This window comes from Scyliorhinus canicula, chromosome 13, assembly GCF_902713615.1.
Source record: "Scyliorhinus canicula chromosome 13, sScyCan1.1, whole genome shotgun sequence".
NCBI lineage: Eukaryota > Metazoa > Chordata > Chondrichthyes > Carcharhiniformes > Scyliorhinidae > Scyliorhinus > Scyliorhinus canicula.
Genome location: NC_052158.1, coordinates 62,955,845 through 62,976,756, shown reverse-complemented (window position 1 = coordinate 62,976,756; position 20,912 = coordinate 62,955,845). Strand labels below are relative to the sequence as shown.

General features: G+C 51.5%; 1 protein-coding gene across 1 annotated transcript; it reads right to left on the bottom strand.

Moving 5' to 3' along the window:
• Nucleotides 1-10,161: 10,161 nt before the first annotated feature.
• Nucleotides 10,162-20,634, bottom strand: dusp28 (dual specificity phosphatase 28). The gene is made up of 2 exons (XM_038816329.1): nucleotides 20,079-20,634; nucleotides 10,162-11,122 (listed from the first exon to the last, which is right to left on the bottom strand). Exons 1-2 carry the CDS (start codon nucleotides 20,421-20,423, stop codon nucleotides 11,003-11,005), a joined length of 465 nt encoding a protein of 154 aa, XP_038672257.1. The 5' UTR covers nucleotides 20,424-20,634; the 3' UTR covers nucleotides 10,162-11,002.
• Nucleotides 20,635-20,912: the final 278 nt, after the last annotated feature.

Here is a 20,912-nt window from a genome sequence, read left to right as displayed (position 1 = left end):
AAAATAGTCTCTGAATTAGGAGGGGTGACCATATTATCCTTTATAAGTAAAATGATTCAGCAGTAAGAAGCTAGTTTGGGCCTCATGGCCAGATAGCTGATAAGGGAAACTAGGGCCTTTGCTCCTGTAGAAATTCAAACTGTTGCTATTAACCTGTTATCAGGAGCAGCCAGAAATTCCCCCTCACCTACAGGATGAAGGAGTCGCTGGCTAGCAGAGGTCAAGAAGCGTGATCTGTATTCAATTCTAAAGGTCATCAGAGACTCCTCGAACAACTGTGACAGGAGGTTAAACACAGAAATCTTTTGAGGGTCTTGAATAAATATCCTGGGCGGGATTCTCCATAACCCGACACTGAAATCGAGAACGGCGATCGGATGGAGAATGGCTCTCGACGCCGAAATCGATGCAGGCGCCAGTTCGATGTTGGTTCACGATGCTCCGCCCCTTCAAATCAACGTCATTGGGATGCACGCTGCGCGCAGTTGCAACCCTGTCGGATCGCCATCAGCAGGCCCACCCCCGATACTCCGCCTCCGATGGGCCGAGTGTTGCCGACGGCGCGGGCCACCTGTGGTCCCAGCGGTCGGCAACCTGGCGTGCCGGCTGCGGACAGATCTCGGTCAAGATCTGTGCCACTGGCAAGGCAGCTTCTGCTAGGGCGGGGGAGGGTGGTGCGGGGTGACCAGGAGGTGGGCTGTGGGGTCGGGGTGGGCGGAGAAGCAGTGCAGCACGGCCAGCACCATGTTTTCCGGCACAGCCGGTACGGGTGTAATCGTGCGCGGCTGCAGCTTGTCAGCCTTGCGCACGTGCGGCCCCAAACCTGCCGATTTTCCGGCCATTTTCCGCGATGGCACTTAGCCTCAGAAACGGAGAATCCATCCCCCTTTGTTCAGAAAAGGCCAAGATATAGGGGAGTGGAAAGAGTAGAAGGAGTGGTAAAGTTTGTCTAAAAAAGATATCTAACCTGCGCTCTCGAGTCTGTGAGGGAGATGAGTTTGGCTGTCTCCTTAAAGGAACGATGAGTCAGACGTTATCTCCTGCCTGCCTTCATGTAGATCCTCATTAAAGGCCGATGCACAGAACCTACCATGTTTGATCCTAGTCTACTTTCCTGAATCTAACAACATTCTGGGAGGCACTTCAGGAGGTGTAAAGGGGGGAATAACATCACACAAGGCACTCTGGGACAGGAAGGAGAGGGTGGTTAGGCAGCAGCTGATCAACTCCATACCGTAGATGGATCGGTGGTACTCCACAGCCCCCAACCGTGGAATTACTGGCCGAGAGGAAAAAGATGCAGTTGGACTTTGACCTGCTCTCCACACAGAAAGCAGTGACCCACCTCCGCCAGACACAGGGGACCTTTTATGAACAAGGAGACAAGGCCAGCTACCCACTGGCTGACCAGCTGAGAAAGCAGGTAGCCATGAGGGAGAGAGAGCACTGGTGAAGGACAGTAACAGTAAGCTAATCACAGCACCAGATATGATCAATGAGGCCTTTGCGACCTTTTACCAGGAGCTATACACCTCCAAGCCCCTGGAGGGGGACTCGAAGGTGAGGCGGTTTCTTGATTAGCTGGACATACCAGTTGTGGGGGAGGAAAAGAGGTAGGGACTGGAAGCCCAACGGACTGAGAGTTATATAGACCCATCTCACTCCTGAACACTGATGCCAAGGTCTTGGCGAAGTGTCATGTGAGAGTACCTTTAAGAAATGGGTGTTTTTATAGACTAACTGTAGTGGGTGTACCATTACAAAATGGGTGTTTATTACTGCAGTGATGTCAGAGTGTGGGTGGAGCTGGGCTGTCTGTCAGCTTTTAGTTTCACTTTGAGAAAAGCGTGGGTGTGTGTGTTTTTTTGGTTTCATTTCAGTGTTGGAGCTGCAGTCAGCCACAGAATGTGTAATGTTGTTCTCTCTGCCATGTAAAGACCATCTCTTGATCATTTGGTGAATTCAGAGGTATAACTGTTCTCAGTAGTGAATTTAAACCTGATGTGCTTCTGTTCAAAGGTTTTTTTAAAGTCTTATGGATGTTAAAAGGAAGTTTAAGTATTGTATCCTTTGGGGGTTATATTTGAATTGATGGTTGCTAAGATGTTTACTGTGTTTTAAAAAGGTTAACTTGAGTTCATAGAATAAACATTGTTTTGCTTTCAAAAATATTTTTCAATTTCTGCTGTACCACACCTATAGAGTGGACCGTGTGCTCCCCATACCATAATCTCGTAAAAACTGTGGGTCAGGTGAATTCCATGATACACTTTGGGGTTCTCTAAACCCTGGCCCATAACAGAAGGCCCTGGAGAGGCGACTGGGGAGATGAGTGCTGGAGGTAGTTGCAGAAGATGCCTTTTTAAAAGGTGGAGTTACATGAGCTACTTTACAATCTGCAGGAACTGTTCCACAGTCAATATAATCTTGGAACATGACCACCAATGCATCCACCACTTCTAGAGCCACTTCCTTACGGAGTGTAGATCAATAGGCCCTGGTGATTTACCAGCCTTCAATCCCATCAAATTCCCCAACACCATTTCTCTACTAATTATCATCTCCTTCAGTCCCTCGCTCTCATTTGCAAACCAATCCGCACTCTTATTCAGTATAAAGTATTTGGGCTATATTTTCCGGTCCCCGACGCCGTATTGGCATTCTGTGAACGGCCGGAGAACCATATTCCCAACCGAATCGGGGGCCGAGCATCACAAAAGTGGAGTACTCACAGAATACGCCGCTCCACGTTTCGACAGCCTGAGGCTATTGCCTGAGGCCCGCCCCCGAACAGCCGAGTTCCCGTCGGCGCGGGACACGTGTGGTCTCACCCGTTGGGAACTCGGCGTGGCGGCTGCAGATTCAGTCCAGCGCCGCCACAGTCGGGGGAGGGACGATCCGCGGGTAGGGGAGGACATCATTCGGGGCTTGGGGCACTGTGGTGGGGCGGTCCGGGGCACGCGAGCCTGCCGAAGTGGGGGGACTATTTTGCGGGCCGGTCCACGGGCTGCGTCCGCCATGAAGCACAGCATGGCCATGGACGCGGCAAATCTCCAATTCGGAATGGCAGCTAGAGCCGCATGTTCTCCGTTGCCGTCCTGCTAGCCCCCAGCAAAATGGGGAATCGGTGGCCGTTTTGCTCCAGTTTTCCAAAACGCCACCATTCTCACGCCGGCGTGGGGACATAGTCTCCAAATCGGAGAATCCAACCCATTGTTTTCTTTGACATTGGTATTCTTGTGATTGTCCTGATGAGTGCAAGACAAAAAGCTTCAACAAAATGGTTTTTTTCAGCCATACTCAAGTTCTGTACTACCAAACGTCTATTTATATGCTTCAATCTGATCACATAGAACATAGAACAGTACAGCACAGGACAGGCCCTTCGGCCCTCGATGTTGTGCCGAGCAATGATCACCCTACTTAAACCCACGTAACCCGTATACCCGTAACCCAACAATCCCCCCATTAACCTTACACTACGGGCAATTTAGCATGGCCAATCCACCTAACCCGCACATCTTTGGACTGTGGGAGGAAACCGGAGCACCCGGAGGAAACCCACGCACACACGGGGAGGACGTGCAGACTCCACACAGACAGTGACCCAGCCGGGAATCGAACCTGGGACCCTGGAGCTGTGAAGCATTGATGCTAACCACCATGCTACCGTGAGGCCCCCAACATCTTGTTCTTACAAATGCAAGAGAATATAGATTAGTCTACTTTATCTCTCCTCATCAGACAATGGTGAGATGGTGCTATAGTGGTATCACCATTGGACTAATAATCCCAAGGCCCAGGCTAACGTTCTGGGGGTGTGGGTTCAAATTCCATCAAGGCAGCTGGTGGAATTTGAATTCAATTAATAAATCTGGAATTGAAAGTTAGTCTCAATAGTGGTGACCATGAAACTTTCTTTGATTGTCATAAAAACCTTACCTGGTCTGGCCTACGTGTAACTCCAAACCCACAGCAATGTGATTGACGCTGAAAAACCCTCCGAAATGGCCTTTCAGGCCGCTCAGTACAAGGGCAATTCGGGATGCTGTGTCACCCACATCCCATGAGGAAATGAATTAATCCCCCCATCCCAGGGATCAGTCCGGTGTATATTTGTTGCACTCCCTTTCACATCAGTATGAGGGGAAAGTGGAGAATTCTTTCTTTTTGAGCTGGTGTGCATTCCATGAAAATATTCCACTTAACGCCGAGCCTCATCACAGTTTGACTCACAATAAAGAGGCTGCAAACTTAACTCCCCAGCCTGTAACTTACCCAACTCGGGGCTCAACCGAGCACCAAATACACCTATGGCGCGTGCCAAATGGCCAATCTATTGTGGTGCCCGTGACAGAAAGCCCTCAAACTGCAGCAGGCAGTCTGCTGTGAGGTACAGTCAATTGAAGGGGTAAGTTAGCAGACATGCCAGGAAGAGGCCTGGAGGGGAATGCGAACAGGGGAGCGATGGAACTGGGAGATGTTTGCGCGGTCGAATCAGGCTCTCTCCAGTTCAGCCAACTTACCTCTTCCGGATTCCTCGAGCCCCACTTCACACTGCCTCTTATGAGCAAGTCAGTTCCGGACCCAACACCTGGTGCGGGAAACCTGGCACCCGGGCATCTTGGCACTGCTATCCTGGTACTTTGGCAGTGCCCTGGCAGCCTGGAGGTACTGCCTGGGCACCCTGGCCGTGCCAGGGCAGCACTGCCAGGGTGCCAGCGTGTCCAGGTACCATCAGGAGTCAAGGTGGCACCCTGCCCAGTGCCCCACCACACAGGGGCCTCCCATGGCCTGGGGAAATAATTGCAGGAAATTGTGGGGCTATAGAGCAAAGTTAGGAGAGTGGGATAAAGCAGAAAGCTTTTTGAAAGAACAGGCAGAGGCATGATGGCCACTGTGATTATACAGCTAAAGTTTAAACTCATCTCACAGAATTCAGCAATGAGTTCCTGGTCATAGCCCTGGACAAATTGTGGTTCACAGCTAATAATAAGAATTACCTGCAAGGGCTCGCATTCAAAGTATCATCTAGCATCATTCAATTTGTCTATATATGTGGTTGTGGAACCCACCTCTTCATTCACCTGTGGAAGGAGCTGTGCTCCAAAAGCTCGTGATTCAAAACAAACCTGTTGGACTTTAATCTGGTGTTGTAAGACTTCTAACAATAAGAACCAGAGTGCATTACTTAATAGTGCAGTACCGCCAATTCACTTCTTCTCGACAGAGACAGACTTTCTGCAAATTATTGAGAAACCAGACAGAAGCTTTCAAAAATCGTCATGCAGGACACCACCAAAGTTGTGCAAAATAAATGAGATACAACAAAATATGGTGATTAATTCAACCCAAATGAAGATTTAAAGGCTTGTAGGTTGAATTTTCTTCACTCATTCAAGGGATGTGGGCATCACTGGCTTGGCCAGCATTTATTGTCCATCTCTAATTGTCCTTCAGAAGATGGTGGTGAGCTGCCTCCCTGAACCGCTACAGTTCATGTGAAGTAGGTACATCCAGAGCTGTTAGGGACAGAGATCCAGGATTTTGCCCCAGCGACAGTGAAGGAGCGGCGATATATTTCCAAGTCAGGATGGTGAGTGACTTGTCCTTCTAGATGGTTGTAGTCGTGGGTTTGAAATGTACTGTCTGAGGAACTTTGGCGAGTTACTGCAGTGCATCTTGTAGATGTTACACATGTATTCATTGGTGGTGGAGGGAGTGAAAGTTTGTTGAAGGGGGAACAATCAAGCAGGCTGCTTTGTCCTGGATGGTGTTGAGCTTCTTGAGTGTTGTTGGAGCTGCAGTCATCCAGGCAAGTGGAGAGTATTCCATCACACTCCTGACATGTGCCTTGTAGATGGTGGACAGGCTTTAGGGGGAGTCAGGAGGTGAATTACTCACCACAGGATAACTAGCTCTTGCTACCACAGTATTTATATGGCTAGACCAGTTAAGGTTCTGGTCAATAATAACCCCCCGGATGTTGATAGTGGGGGATTCAGCCATGATAATGACATTGAATTTTATGGGGTGATGGTTAGTTTCTCTCATGTAAGAGCTGGTCATTGCCTGGCACTTGTGTGGCGCGAATATAACTTATAATAATAATAATTTATTGTCACAAGTAGGCTTACATTAACACTGCAGTGAAGTTACTGTGAAAAGCCCTCAGTCGCCACATTCCGGCACCTGTTCGGGTGCACTGAGGAAGAATTCAGAATGTCCAAATTACCTAACAAGCATGTCTTTCGGGACTTGTGGGAGGAAGCTATAGCACCCGGAGGAAACCCACGCAGACACGGGGAGAATGGGCAGACTCCGCACGGACAGCGACCAAAGTCGGGAATCGAACCTGGATCCCTGGCACTGTGAAGCCACAGTGCTAACCACTGTGCTACCATGCAGCCTTGTCAGCCAAAGCATTAATATTGTCCAGATATTACTGCATTTGCATATGGACTGCTTCATTATCTGAGGAGCCGCAAATGGTGCTGAACATTGTGCAGTCATCAGTGAATGTCCTCACATCTGACCTTATGATGGAAGGGAAGTCATTGATGAAGCAGCTGATGGTGGTTGGGCCGAGGACACTACCCTGAGAAACTGCAGTCATGATCACCTGGAGCTGAGATGATTGATCTCCAACAACCACAACTATCTTCCTTTATGCTACGTATGACTCCAACCAGCAGAGTTTTCCCTGGTTCTCATTGATTCCAGTTTTTCCAGGGCTCCTTGATGCCATACTCGGTCAAATGCTGCCTTGATATCAAGGGCAGTCACTCTTACCTCACTCCTGGCATTAAGCTCTTTTGTCCAAGTTTGAACCAAGGCTGTAATGAGGTCAAGAGCTGGGAAACCCTGGTGGAACCCAAACTGAGCGTCTGTGAGTAGGTTATTGCTGAATGTGCCGCTTGATAGCACTGTGGATGACCTCTATGATGATTGTGTGTAGACTGATGGGAGAGTAATTGGCCAGATTGGACTTGTCCTGCTCTTTGAATACAGGATATCATAGAATCCCTTTAATGCAGAAGGAGGCCATTCGGCCCTTCGAGTCTGCACCGGCCATTGGAAAGAGAACCCTACCTAGACCCAAACCCCCACCCTATTCCAGCGATGCCACCCTAAAGGGCATTTTAGCCTGGCCAATAAACCTAACCTGCACATCTTTGGACTGTGGGAGGAAACCGGAGCACCAGGAGGAAACCCACACAGACACGGGGAGAACGTGCAAACTCCACAGACAGTGACCTGAGGTCGGAATCGAACCTGGATCCCGAGCGCTGTGAGGCAGCAGTGCTAACCACTGTACCACCATGCCACCCCAATACCTGGTCAATTTTCCACATTGCTGGATAGTACCAACGCTGTAGCTGAACTGGGATAGCTTGGCTGGGGGTGTGGCAGTGAAATTGCGATGAGTCAAACTCAGATGACATGAAATTCCATTTATGTCGAAGTTGCGAACCATTCCCACCAGCAGAATAATAAATTCCCTCAGCGATGCCCGTGATAAACTGATATTCCGCAGTGGTAACTCCAGATTAGCAAAGTTTGTCTAACTTGTCATGTGATTGTGCTGACCAAGTGGGGTTGATCCACACAAAAGCATGAAATCATGGAGTGCTGGGCAAATCATGGTTTGACATTGAGATTTCCCTGCAACCTGAGAAATATGAAAATATGTTTGGATGACATGAAAAGTCGGAAAACAGCGCAGCAAGCGGAAAAAAAAATGGAGTTTTCCCGGAGCTAACTCCCAACTTTGTTCAATGCAAAGCTCCAGACGGGCTTTTACACAAATACTGCCTTACTGTGTTTTCATTTGGTATTTGAATCTGTTGTTGACTTGGACTGCGTTTTTGCACATAATCGGGTTACTTAGAGACACATTCATGTGGAAATACGGCCTCCTTGGATCTCATACGGCTCCGCTCAACAAATCCCCAGGGATTTTCTCATCGGGATTTTACTTGTTCTGGAAGAACAAGAAATTTAAATTGTTTTGGAGTCCCACAAAAAAAAAACGATTCAAGGGGGAAAAAGGACATGTCCGTCAGTGCGATCCTCCGCTTCTCCGGCAGCTTACTCACGCCCGCGGATTTCCCGACGGCGTGAGATGGCCCCATTGGCCGGCTGCCGGAAGTGAGGATCCCACTCCCAGTGGAGGCATGCCACATCGGAAAGCGGGGCATCCCGCCCCTTGATTCTCGATGTCGACACCAGGATGATGTGGGGCTGGTTTAGCACAGTGGGCTAAACAGCTGGCTTGTAATGCAGAACAATGCCAGCAGGGTGGGTTCAATTCCCGTACCAGCCTCCCCGAACAGCGCCAGAATGTGGCGACTCGGGGCTTTTCACAGTAACTTCATTGAAGCCTACTTGTGAGAATAAGCGATTATTATTATTATATGTGTAATGCGGTGTAAATTTCAACACAGGAGAGTTCAGCTCATCAGCACCATTGTGAAAAGAATCAAAGAGAACGAGACAAGAAAGGCAGAAAGAGAAAAGATAGGTAGGAATTGGAAAATAGAATCAGCATGTGGTGTCACCTGAGTTTTATTTTAACATAACATGACAAATAGCTGCTACGTTCACCTTTGTTTTATGGAGGGGCAAATGAATGACACTATTAGTGACAACAAAATACATTTGCATCGTTTGACCTGTTGCATCAACAACAACTTAATTTATATATCACCTTTAAAGTAATAAAATATTACTTTAAATATCACAGGAGTGTTACCAACAAGATTTGACTCCAAGCTATACAAGATATTAGGTCAGATGACCCAAAAGCTTGGTCAGAAAGGTAGGTTTTAAGGAGCGTCTTAAGGAACAAAATGAGTTGGAGATAGGGATGTGTAGGGAGGAAATTCCAGAACTTAGAGCCTGGAGCTGAGGGCACAGCCTCTGATGGTGGAGCGATTAAAATCAGGAACGCACAAGAGGGCAGAATTTGAGGCGCGTAGGTATCTCAGAGAGTTGTGGGGTGGGGCTGGAGGAGATTACAGAGATCGGGAGGGGCGGGACCATACAGGGATTTGCAAACAAGGATGAGAATTTTAAAAGTGAGTTGTTCCTTCACCGGGAGGCAGTGTACGTCAGCGAGAACACTGGGTGGTGGGTCAAATGGACTCGGCGTGACTTAGGACATGGATAGCAGAGTTTGGAATGACCTCAAGTTTCCAGAGGGAAGAGTGTGGGAGGCCAGGCAAGATTGTATTGGAGTGGCCAGGTTTAGAGGTAACAAAGATATGGGTGAGGGTTTCAGAGAAAGATGAACTGTGGCAGAGTCTGGGGATGCGACGGAGATGGAAAATGTCAATCTGAGTGATGAGTGTTGTCAGCGTAGAAGTGGAATCTGATGTGTTTTTATGTAATGTTGCCAAAGGGCAGCATGTAGATGGGAAATAGGAGGGTGCAAGGATAGATCCATGAGGGACAACAGAAGTAACTGTGCCAGGAGCAGCACCATAAATCATTGCAAGTGACTCTGTGACTACGATTGAACTGCTAAGAATGGAAATGGGTAAGAGATCCACTCAGCCAGGCTACACTGGAGAGGTGTTGGAGGAGAATGGTGAGGTCAACCAGGTGAAGACAGGTGGAGAAGGATGAACAAAGAAAATTACAGCACAGGAACAGGCCCTTCGGCCCTCCAAGCCTGCGCCGATCCAGATCCTTTATCTAAACCTGTCTCCTATTTTCCAAGGTCTACTTCCCTCTGTTGCCGCCCGTTCATATACCTGTCTAGATGCCTCTTAAATGATACTATCGTGCCCGCCTCTACCACCTCCGCTGGTAAAGCGTTCCAGGTACCCACCACCCTCTGCGTAAAAAACTTTCCACGCACATCTCCCTTAAACTTTCCCCCTCTCACCTTGAAATTGTAACCCCTTGTAACTGACACCCCCACTCTTGGAAAAAGCTTGTTGCTATCCACCCTGTCCATACCTCTCATAATTTTGTATACCTCAATCAGGTCCCCCTCAACCTCCGTCTTTCCAACGAAAACAATCCTAATCTACTCAACCTTTCTTCATAGCTAGCACCCTCCATACCAGGCAACATCCTGGTGAACCTCCTCTGCACCCTCTCCAAAGCATCCACATCCTTCTGGTAATGTGGTGACCAGAACTGCATGCAGTATTCCAAATGTGGCTTAACCAAAGTCCTATACAACTGTAACATGACCTGCCAACTCTTGTACTCAATACCCCGTCCGATGAAGGCAAGGATGAGGAGGGATAGTTTACCCTAATCACATAGGATGTCATATGGGACTTTGATATGAGCCGTTCTGGATTGTGATGGGGCGAAAATATTATCGGGAGGAATCTAAATGATGTTCTGGGAAAGATGCGTGCGGATTTGGAACTCTCTTCCTGAAAAGGCGGTGGAAGCAGAGTCTTTGAATATTTTGAAGGCAGAGGTGGATACATTCTTGGGTAAGCAAGGGGGTGATAGCTCATTAGGGACAGGGGGGGTGGTAGTCATGAAGATTTGAGGTTCCGATCAGATCAGCCATGATCTTATTAAATGGTGGAGCAGGCTCGAGGGGCCACATGGCCTACTCCTGCTCCTTGTTGGTAGATTTGTATTTGGGAGGTGACAACAGATTCAAGGACTTTGGGGAGGAAAGGCAAATTGCGGATGGACAGTAACTCGCAATGATGAGGTTGAGGGTCAATATTCTTGAGACCTGTCCCTTACAAACTTTCCACCCCCGAAGTATTTTGTTACTTTAGGTCTGTAATGGCACAGAATCTGCAGCACAATGGATTAAAGAATTGCACAGTGTCAGAATATACTGTGGCCAGATGGAATTGTAATGCGATCTTCCTTGAAACATTGAACCAGTGGCAAAATAAGGCAGAACAACTGGTCATCTTACAGTAGCAGTAGCATTCAATATAGATTCTCTGTCATATCAGTAAAGCAGGTCCCAAGGGAACAAGTCAGTGAAAGGCTGCTGTGCTACTTGAAGCATTCATCCACTGGTTGAAGAATTAGCCCCAAGCTGCCTTGATTGAAGTTCGCCTTCAAATCTTTGAAGCTGGACCCAGAAACCCTCATTGGGTTCCACCACTGGCCTGGCTGACTTCACGTGCTGCAAAAACAAAACACAGTGGCAGGTTTAAAATAAGTCAGTCAGGCTATCCAGGGGGAAACATTGACTGATGTGATTCACCTCACTGGCTAAGGAGCCAATTATATTAGTCCCACTTTAACCCGAGCAGGCACCACCTAACTCAGGCCAGCCAAACAGCCCAGCCTGGCCCTTCCAGATAGGTTTGCCTCAGCACCAAGGTGGGTGTTTTGGTTTCCCACCAAAAGGTCTGCCAATTCTGAACAGTTCAGGTTCACACTGGAAAGTCAAACCCTTTGGACAGTAGCAGAAGCCCAACAGGACTGTGAGCAGAAATATCACAGGCCTCAGAGCAGAGTTAGATGGCAGAGGTCCGAGAACATGTCAGCGAGAGAAACTCGCAGGCATGGAGGCCCAGGCACAGAGAGAGCAGTGGAGGCCCGAGGGCACAGAGAGAGCAGTGGGGGCCCGGGGGCATAGAGAGAGCAGAGGAGGCCTGGGGGCACAGAGAGAGCAGTGGGTGCCCGAGGGCACAGAGAGAGCAGTGGAGGCCCGGGGGCACAGAGAGAGCAGTGGAGGCCCTGGGGCACAGAGAGAGCAGTGGAGGCCTGGGGGCACAGAGAGAGCAGTGGGGGCCCGGGGGCACAGAGAGAGCAGTGGAGGCCCAGGAGCACAGAGAGAGCAGTGGGGGCCCAGGAGCACAGAGAGAGCAGTGGGGGCCCGGGGGCACAGAGAGAGCAGTGGGGGCACAAGGGCACAGAGAGAGCAGTGGGGGCCCAAGGGCACAGAGAGAGCAGTGGAGGCATGGAAGCACAGAGAGAGCAGAGGGGGCCCGGGGGCACAGAGAGAGCAGTGGGAGCCCGAGGGCACAGAGAGAGCAGTGGAGGCCCAGGAGCACAGCAAGAGCAGTGGGGGCCCGAGGGCACAGAGAGAGCAGTGGAGGCCCGGGAGCACAGAGAGAGCAGTGGAGGCCCAGGGGCACAGAGAGAGCAGTGGGGGCCCGGGGGCACAGAGAGAGCAGTGGGGGCCCGGGGGCACAGAGAGAGCAGTGGAGGGCCGGGGGCACAGAGAGAGCAGTGGAGGCCTGGGGGCACAGAGAGAGTAGTGGAGGCCCGGGGGCACAGCAAGAGCAGTGGAGGCCCAGGGGCACATAGAGAGCAGTGGAGACCCGATGGCACAGAGAGAGCAGTGGGGGCCCGGAGCACAGAGAGAGCAGTGGAGGCCCGGGGGCACAGAGAGAGCAGTGGAGGCCTGGGGGCACAGAGAGAGCAGTGGAGGCCCAGGGGCACAGAGAAGGCAGTGGAGGGCCGGGGGCACAGAGAGAGCAGTGGAGGGCCGGGAGCACAGAGAGAGCAGTGGAGGCCCGGGAGCACAGAGAGAGCAGTGGAGGCCCGGGAGCAAAGTGAGAGCAGTGGAGGCCCGGGGGCACAGAGAGAGCAGTGGAGGCCCAGGGGCACAGAGAGAGCAGTGGGGGCCCGGGGGCACAGAGAGAGCAGTGGGGGCCCGGGGGCACAGAGAGAGCAGTGGAGGGCCGGGGGCACAGAGAGAGCAGTGGAGGCCTGGGGGCACAGAGAGAGTAGTGGAGGCCCGGGGGCACAGCAAGAGCAGTGGAGGCCCAGGGGCAAATAGAGAGCAGTGGAGACCCGATGGCACAGAGAGAGCAGTGGGGGCCCGGAGCACAGAGAGAGCAGTGGAGGCCCGGGGGCACAGAGAGAGCAGTGGAGGCCTGGGGGCACAGAGAGAGCAGTGGAGGCCCAGGGGCACAGAGAAGGCAGTGGAGGGCCGGGGGCACAGAGAGAGCAGTGGAGGGCCGGGGGCACAGAGAGAGCAGTGGAGGCCTGGGGGCACAGAGAGAGCAGTGGAGGCCCGGGGGCACAGAGAGAGCAGTGGAGGGCTGGGGGCACAGAGAGAGCAGTGGAGGCCTGGGGGCACAGAGAGAGCAGTGGAGGCCCGGGGGCACAGAGAAGGCAGTGGAGGCCTGGAGGCACAGAGAGAGCAGTGGGGGCCGGGGGCACAGAGAGAGCAGTGGAAGTCCGGGGGCACAGCGAGAGCAGTGGAGGCCCAGGGGCACAGAGAGAGCAGTGGGGGCCCGGGGGCACAGAGAGAGCAGTGGAAGTCCGGGGGCGCAGCGAGAGCAGTGCCCAGCTGCGTGTTTCTTGGCAGCGCGCCAATCGCTGGCGTCGGGATTCTAACTGCCGCTGCTTGTCAATGGGATTTCTCATTGAAGGCACCCCATGCCACCGGAAAACCTACGGGCAGAGGTTCGCTGCCAGCAGGAACATGAATCCAAAGGACGGAGAATTCCGGTTCTGCTATGTGGCTTAACCATGCTCTTTGTTTCCGATGCAGACAGCACAAAGACATTTGTCTTAATCATTAATCTAAATGATTGTAGAGTCTGAACAATGTGAAATGTGCTATTGAGCAGCTGCATGCCTGAGCGGGGACATGCAATTGTGAGGGACTAGCACCAGCTAAATATAACAAGCGCGTCATGAACGGAAGGTCATTGTGGAAGGAGCAGATGCCAGGCATCACTAGATGCAGTGGAGGCTCGGGAGCACAGAGAAAGCAGTGGAGGGCTCGAGGGCACAGAGAGAGCAGTGGGGGCCCGAGGGCACAGAGAGAGAGCAGTGGAGGCTTGGTGGCACAGAGAGAGCAGTGGAGGCCCTGGGGCACAGAGAGAGCAGTGGAGGCCCGGGGGCACAGAAAGAGCAGTGGGGGCCGGGAGCACAGAGAGAGCAGTGGGGGTCTGGGGGCACAGAGAGAGCAGAGGAGGCCCGGGGGCACAGAGAGAGCAGTGGAGGCCCGGGAGCACAGAGAGAGCAGTGGGGGCCCGAGGGCACAGAGAGAGCAGTGGAGGCTTGGTGGCACAGAGAGAACAGTGGAGGCCCAGGGGCACAGAGAGAGCAGTGGAGGCCCGGGAGCACAGAGAGAGCAGTGGGGGCCGGGAGCACAGAGAGAGCAGTGGGGGCCCGAGGGCACAGAGAGAGCAGTGGAGGCTTGGTGGCACAGAGAGAACAGTGGAGGCCCGGGGGCACAGAGAGAGCAGTGGAGGCCCGGGAGCACAGAGAGAGCAGTGGGGGCCGGGAGCACAGAGAGAGCAGTGGGGGCCCGAGGGCACAGAGAGAGCAGTGGAGGCTTGGTGGCACAGAGAGAGCAGTGGGGGCCCATAGGGCACAGAGAGAGCAGTGGGGGCCCGAGGGCACAGAGAGAGCAGTGGAGGCTTGGTGGCACAGAGAGAGCAGTGGATGCTCGGGAGCACAGAGAGAGCAGAGGAGGCCTGGGGGCACAGAGAGAGCAGTGGAGGCCCGGGGGCACAGAGAGAGCAGTGGGGGCCCGAGGGCACAGAGAGAGCAGTGGAGGCTTGGTGGCACAGAGAGAGCAGTGGAGGCTTGGTGGCACAGAGAGAGCAGTGGATGCTCGGGAGCACAGAGAGAGCAGAGAAGGCCAGGGGGCACAGAGAGAGCAGTGGGGGCCCGGGGGCACAGAGAGAGCAGTGGGGGCCCGGGGGCACAGAGAGAGCAGTGGGGGCCCGGGGGCACAGAGAGAGCAGTGGGGGCACTGTATCACTAGACGATTGATTTCGAAACAGAAAGATACAAATGATTGAATATTAAAGTCCCCAAGGGGTGGGATGGCAGGTTGGAGGTGGCATAAAATTGCAACAGCAGCAGACCCATCAACTGCCCACCCTGACCAACCCCATGGATATTTTATCAGCGGTAGGGTGGATATCAGGAATCTGCGCATCGATGGGCCAAGTGAGGCTGTAAAGTTTCACCTGACAATGTTGTTGCCAGGCTGGGGTGGGGGGAGAGGGGGGGGGGGGGGGGGGGAGGCCGGGGGGGGGGGGGGGGGGGGGGGGCGGCGCGGGGGGGGGGGGGGGTTGGGTGTGTATACCCAGTTTAGCCACCCCCTCCAAGTTTCCCCACCACCCTGTGTTTCCCCTGCCCTGCCTTGTAGATTTGAGACACCTAACCCCCATCACTGTGGTCTATCCCAGCCTGACCCCAGCGAAACCCTTGATTTACCTGAAAAGATGAGTCTCTGGCTTCTCTTCGTTGGGATTGACTGTAGTCCCAGCAGTGGCCACCGCTCCCAATGGCGCTGCTGGGAAAAGAAAACTAACACATGTGTGATCAGTGGGCAGCTCTTGGAGGCAGGACTTCCTCTCCAATGGGGGTTGAAGCTAATTAGCAGCCATTAAAGGCCATAAAATGGCGGTGAGGTGAACCAACCAAGTGCAGATGGTCTTTGCGTCATTTTTACGCTGGCGGTTGTTGATTCTGCCGGCCACCTAAAGTTCAGCCCAAGAATGGACAACAAGGCAGAGAGCAGGACAAAGGATTTTCCATTGTGGCATTGATGCTCGTAGTGGAGGCGGGGGTGAAGGAGAGAAGCCAACTATCCACAGGAGGGTGGGGTGCAGACAAACATTGGGAAGGCAATTGGACTAGGTGGTGGCGGCGATCAATCGCAGTCGTTTATCCCCATGATCCTGGCAGCAGTGCCCCAAGAAGCTCAACCAGTCACAGTCAGTGAATAAATCTTCAAAAGCCATATCCCACCAGCTGCCCCACGAGCCTCACGTTGTTCAAGACCATCAATCACTTTCTCCAACACAACTATTCTTACACCTCACCCTCAGTGTAATTGCTTCCGATTCAGCACAGCCCCAAGCCTCGCACCCGTACCTCACCACTTGCACGCACTCCCATATTCACAGCCCCATATTCAATCACGACGGGCGCATCACCAAACAGGTTACATGTCACCCACTGACCCACTGTTGCAAAACAAGATGGTGCAAAACCAGGGGTAGCAGGAGCTAACAGGCGGGGGACGGGCACGGCTGCATGTCTGAAGACCCAAACATTCAGACATCGGAACAGCTTCTGCTCCACAGCTACAAGACGTCTCAAAGACTCCCCCTCGGACTGATCTGTTCCCTGTAAGAACACTATTCACGACGCCCTGTGTTGCTCTTGCTTATGTATTTGTTTTGTTTGGCCCCTTCTTCAGCACTGTAACCAATCACTGTTTGTCGATGTACCGTTGGTCAATGTTCTCTGGTGATTATTCTTTTTGTCTCCTATGTATGTACTGTGTACGTTCCCTCGGCTGTAGAAAAAATACTTTTCACTGTACTTCGGTACATGTGACAATAAATTAAATCAAAAATCAAAATGTTTTTAAGTGACGGATGAAACAATGGTTCCTATCGTTGGACTGGCTCTTGCTGAGGCCATGGACAGTGCTCAAACAATTGAAGATGATGGAATCCTCCTCCTCGCACGCCGCTTCCTCCTCATCCCACAATTGCTTCTGCCACATGAGCCGCTGATGGGTGTAAATATGCAATTCCTGCTTTCCTCCCCCCCCCCCCCCCCCCCCCCCCCCCCCCCCCCACCCCCCGCCATCCCTCAACACAAATCTACCTTTACACATTTCTCCTTTCAGATTCCTGAGAGCTGAAACCTGTTCGGGCAGTGGTGGAGGAGAAGGAGGTGGAAGAGCAGGAAGTGATGAAGAAGCAATGCCATCACTCTCATTGTTTAGAAGATAGCTTAGATCCTGGAGCTTGCACATGGTGAGATGCCGGGCATGGGTGGCCTACAGTCAGAGCCAGGGGATAAGTATAAGGGGTAGCAGGGTAGCATGGTGGTTAGCATAAATGCTTCACAGCTCCAGGGTCCCAGGTTCGATTCCCGGCTGGGTCACTGTCTGTGTGGAGTCTGCACGTCCTCCCCCTGTGTGCGTGGGTTTCCTCCGGGTGCTCCGGTTTCCTCCCACAGTCCAAAGATGTGCGGGTTAGGTGGATTGGCCATGCTAAATTGCCCGTAGTGTCCTAATAAAAGTAAGGTTAAGGGGGGGGTTGTTGGATTACGGGTATAGGGTGGATACGTGGGTTTGAGTAGGGTGATCATGGCTCGGCACAACATTGAGGGCCGAAGGGCCTGTTCTGTGCTGTACTGTTCTATGTTCTATAAGTGAAGCACAAGTGCCAATTCACAAGAGGGCAAGGATGCACACGTGCTCTGCTGCAGAGGACTCAAATGAAAACTGTGATGGGGAGGCCGAGGGAAAATAGCTGATAGGAATGTACAATGAAATGCTTCGCACAATCGGAAGTCTGCTGGAAAACATGCACTCAATATCAAGGAGCGTGGAGGAGTCCAACGTGGCACAAGACTTTGTCCAGAGTTTGGAGCCTATTCTTTCTAGAGTGTACATGGTGTCCAACTCCATCTCCAGACTTGTGCACCCAACCATGACTAGTCTTGGCTTCTATTACAGCAGAATCAGAAGCCAAGTATAGCCTACTCTGACAGCTCAGTCTAAAGACAGGCAAAGTCAGCTTGCTGTTATGCAAACCTGAGCTGATTATCACAAGCTGCATAATTCTGACACACCCTCACTTCAAGTGCACTAAAGGCCGCACCAAAGTGCCACCCAGCAGGGTTCGCACCAGAGGCGTGCACGCACCAGGGCTGCCGTTTTGGTTGCAAAGTGGCACTGGCAGCACAGAAAAGCCACAAGCTATAGAGCCAAGGGAAAGCACTCCAAATCAAGCAGGAAGAACCCCTGCCTGAGTTGCTATCGTAGCATTTTTATTCATACACAGTAAATATGGCGATGGGTTTCTTCAAATGTCAGACAACAGACCAACAAAAAGTGCCTTCTATTAACCATTTTGGAAACGTTGCCAACAATTATAGTTTAAAACAGCATATTAAAGTAAATCAGCAGTAAAAAAGGAAAAGGCTGAACCTAACCTTTGGAGCAATTTAATTTATTTAATGGATTTACTTGAAGACCCTCCGCCTTTCAGTCCTATTGCTCACAACACTTCCTCATTGATTTCTATAAAAGCAATTTGGTCAATAGCATTACATCTATTGAGAACAGCTAGTACAAAAACATTAAACTCTGAGGGAACAAAGTGCAGCTGTCCATTACCCACAATGCTAGAGTGAACCTAAGGCTGCCTGCTGCCCTCGGTTGCTGTAGAAACCATCCCATTAATGTTGTGGGCCAGCTTCCACAGCAGGCACAGTGGTTTATTGTTCCTCTCCAGTTTCCTCCTGATCTCTCCCGAAGGTGCTGACTCATAACTGGCATTGATTTACGCTTGACATTGGCCCTTCTTGTGACCATTCCCCACGAACAAACTTAGAGGGTAAATATTGCTAGGCTGTTCGCTCGTAATAGCAGGAGTTAGGCCGACCCATCCCTCGAGCCTGCTCTGCCATTCAATTAATCCATGGCTGGCCTGCGCACCATTTCCATGTACCTTTCATTGTGCCATATTCCTGGTACCCTTACCTACCAGAAATGTCAAACTCAGTCTCAAACGCTCCAGCATCTAGAACTTTCTGAGAGAGCTGTCAGATTTCTGCCGCCTTTTGTGTGAGAAAATGATTCCTCATTTCTCACCTGGATAGTTTGGTCTTATCTTTCAGAATGTGGCCTCTCGTTCTCGACACCCCCGCCCCATCCTCAACCACCCCCCCAACACCCCTCCTCCCACTGCGAACCCCACAACCAGAGCAAATAGTTTCTTATCGGACCATTTTAACATTTTAAACACCTTAATCAAATCATCCCTCAGGCGTCACAACGTAAGGGGATGGGTGTCATAGGAACCTGGACCTATCTTCGCCCGATGTGCACGCATCCATGCTATCAAGCACGAGTCACTGGACATCAATAAGGTGTGCCAAAACCAAGCTAGGCTCAATCCCTCATGCATGTCAAGGTGTCTGATCTGAGGCAAGGCTTCTGCAGTTGGACTGGGTGCCCCCAGGCTGGGGTGGGAGAGTTGGGTTCCCACTCCTGATTACCATCCAGTGATTGCTGCTGAAGATTGAACGCATGTGGGCAGCAAAGTCTTAAATTGGGCTACAGCTACGCTGCCTCCATGCTTGAATAGCCTTGGGTCACTCACTTGGAGGGCTGTTGGAAACCACGGGACCATCCCACAAAGAGTAGAGCAGAGAGAAACTGGCCAAAAAGGAGTCGGCCTTTTTGTCAAGAAGTTCTGGTCGACCATCATAAACCATCAACTACAGACCGCAGCTGGAATATTGCCCAATTATGAAATCAACTGTTCATGTCAAGGCCTTGGAAATGGTGCAGTGGACATTTATTTGAATTGGACCTTGGATAAGAGTTGTCAGTTATCTGGCGAGAAGTTCTCCTGAGAGCAGAGAAAGATAAGTGGGAGATTTCATGGAGGTGTTCACAACTACGTGTCTTTGAAGAAATGAAAAAGTCACCATAATCCCAGGGGACTTTAGGCTGCGAGAGCGGGCAGGTGGTGTTTTAACGTGACACTCACCACATCTCAGGCCAGGGGCAAGGTTGAGATCATGGATAACCTCAGGCGGTAATGGGAATTGAACCCGGGCCATTGACCTCGCTCTGCATTACGAACTAGCCAACTGAGCTAACTGACCTCCCAGAGGCTTCGATAAAGTGCGCAGGGAGAAACTGTTTCCAGTGGCAGGAGGGGTGGTTGGGGGGGGGGGGGGGGGGGCAGCCAGGGGGAACAGATTGACAGGTTACTTGCAAAAGAATCTAAGGCCGGAAAAGTGATTTTATTATGTTTTGGAACACTTGCCGAAAAGGACTGTTAATACATGTTTGATAGGAAATTTCAATGGGGACTTGGATGAATATTGAACAATACACAATTGAGAAACACATGGGAGTGCAACCAATTGGGTCGCTCCTTCAAAAAGCCGGCATAGAACTCAGAATACACTCCAGAAGGAAAAGAACATTAAAACGGACAAATATGAATACTGAACTATTTTTTTTTCCTTCTGGGACTGTCTGATTCTAAGTTGCCCTCCTGTTGCGGAACGCTCAAAGAGAGGTGTGCCGGCAGTGGAAGTGATGGATGGTGATGTCCACTGGGAGTTCCCAGCACTTTTCACTCTGGGATACAGTCTCTTTATGGCACACTCACCTCGAATGCTTCCTGGAGGCAGAGGCGCCTGTGCTTCATGAGGTAAGCAGTGCAGATGGCCGCTGATCTGCTCCGGCCATTCTTGCAGTACACCAGGGTCCTGCCGCCCGCCCTCCCGGCATTTTCGATCGCATCAGCACACCGGTCAAAGTACTTGTAGAGATTCTCAGCCGGGTCGTCAAAGACCGGGACCCGCATGGTGCTTATCTTCAGGCCCGGGAAGGGCTGCTGTTTCGACACATTGATGCAAAAAGTCACCCCCTCTCGAGAGAGCAGCTCAACATCGCAGGCCGATCGGGAGTTACTAATCAGCAATGAGTCAGTGAGCTTGCACAGCTGAAGCATTTAACAAGAGAATAAGCAGGCACCACCAATCAAAAGTGAAGCTGAGTTTTGACGGGAAACCCTGTGGAACGACCTGTCTCCTGGAGGTATCAGAACTCAGCCCCGACGACACTTCATCTCGGTCAAGTAACATTCAGTGGCTGCAGTGGGATGAGGCAGTAATGGGGGCATTCTTTGCACTTGGAGAGCATCCCTCCGAAAGCTGCCTTGTACTCCCAATGTGAAGTGTGTGTGTAATGCATCTGCTACACTTACAGCCAAGTCATTGCTTAGGAGGATTCCACCAGGTCCTAATGCCACCTGTTTTGATGTACTAGCAGTACAATATTTTCTCTTGAAAGAATTTGGCAGGATTCTCCGTCGGCGGGATCCTTCGCTTCGCTGGCAGCGCACTCACGCCCGCGGATTTCCTGACGGGGTGGCCACAATGGGACAATGGGAAACCTCATTGGCTGGCTGCTGGGACACAGGATCCTGCTGCCGGTGGGG

Coding starts and splice junctions, on each gene's coding strand:
- dusp28 (XM_038816329.1), bottom strand. CDS start 20,423: ATGCTTCAGCTGTGCAAGCTCACTGACTCATTGCTGATTAGTAACTCC. Junction 11,123..20,078: donor GCCTCCAGGAAGCATTCGAG/GTGAGTGTGCCA, acceptor TTGTTTTTGCAG/CACGTGAAGTCAGCCAGGCC.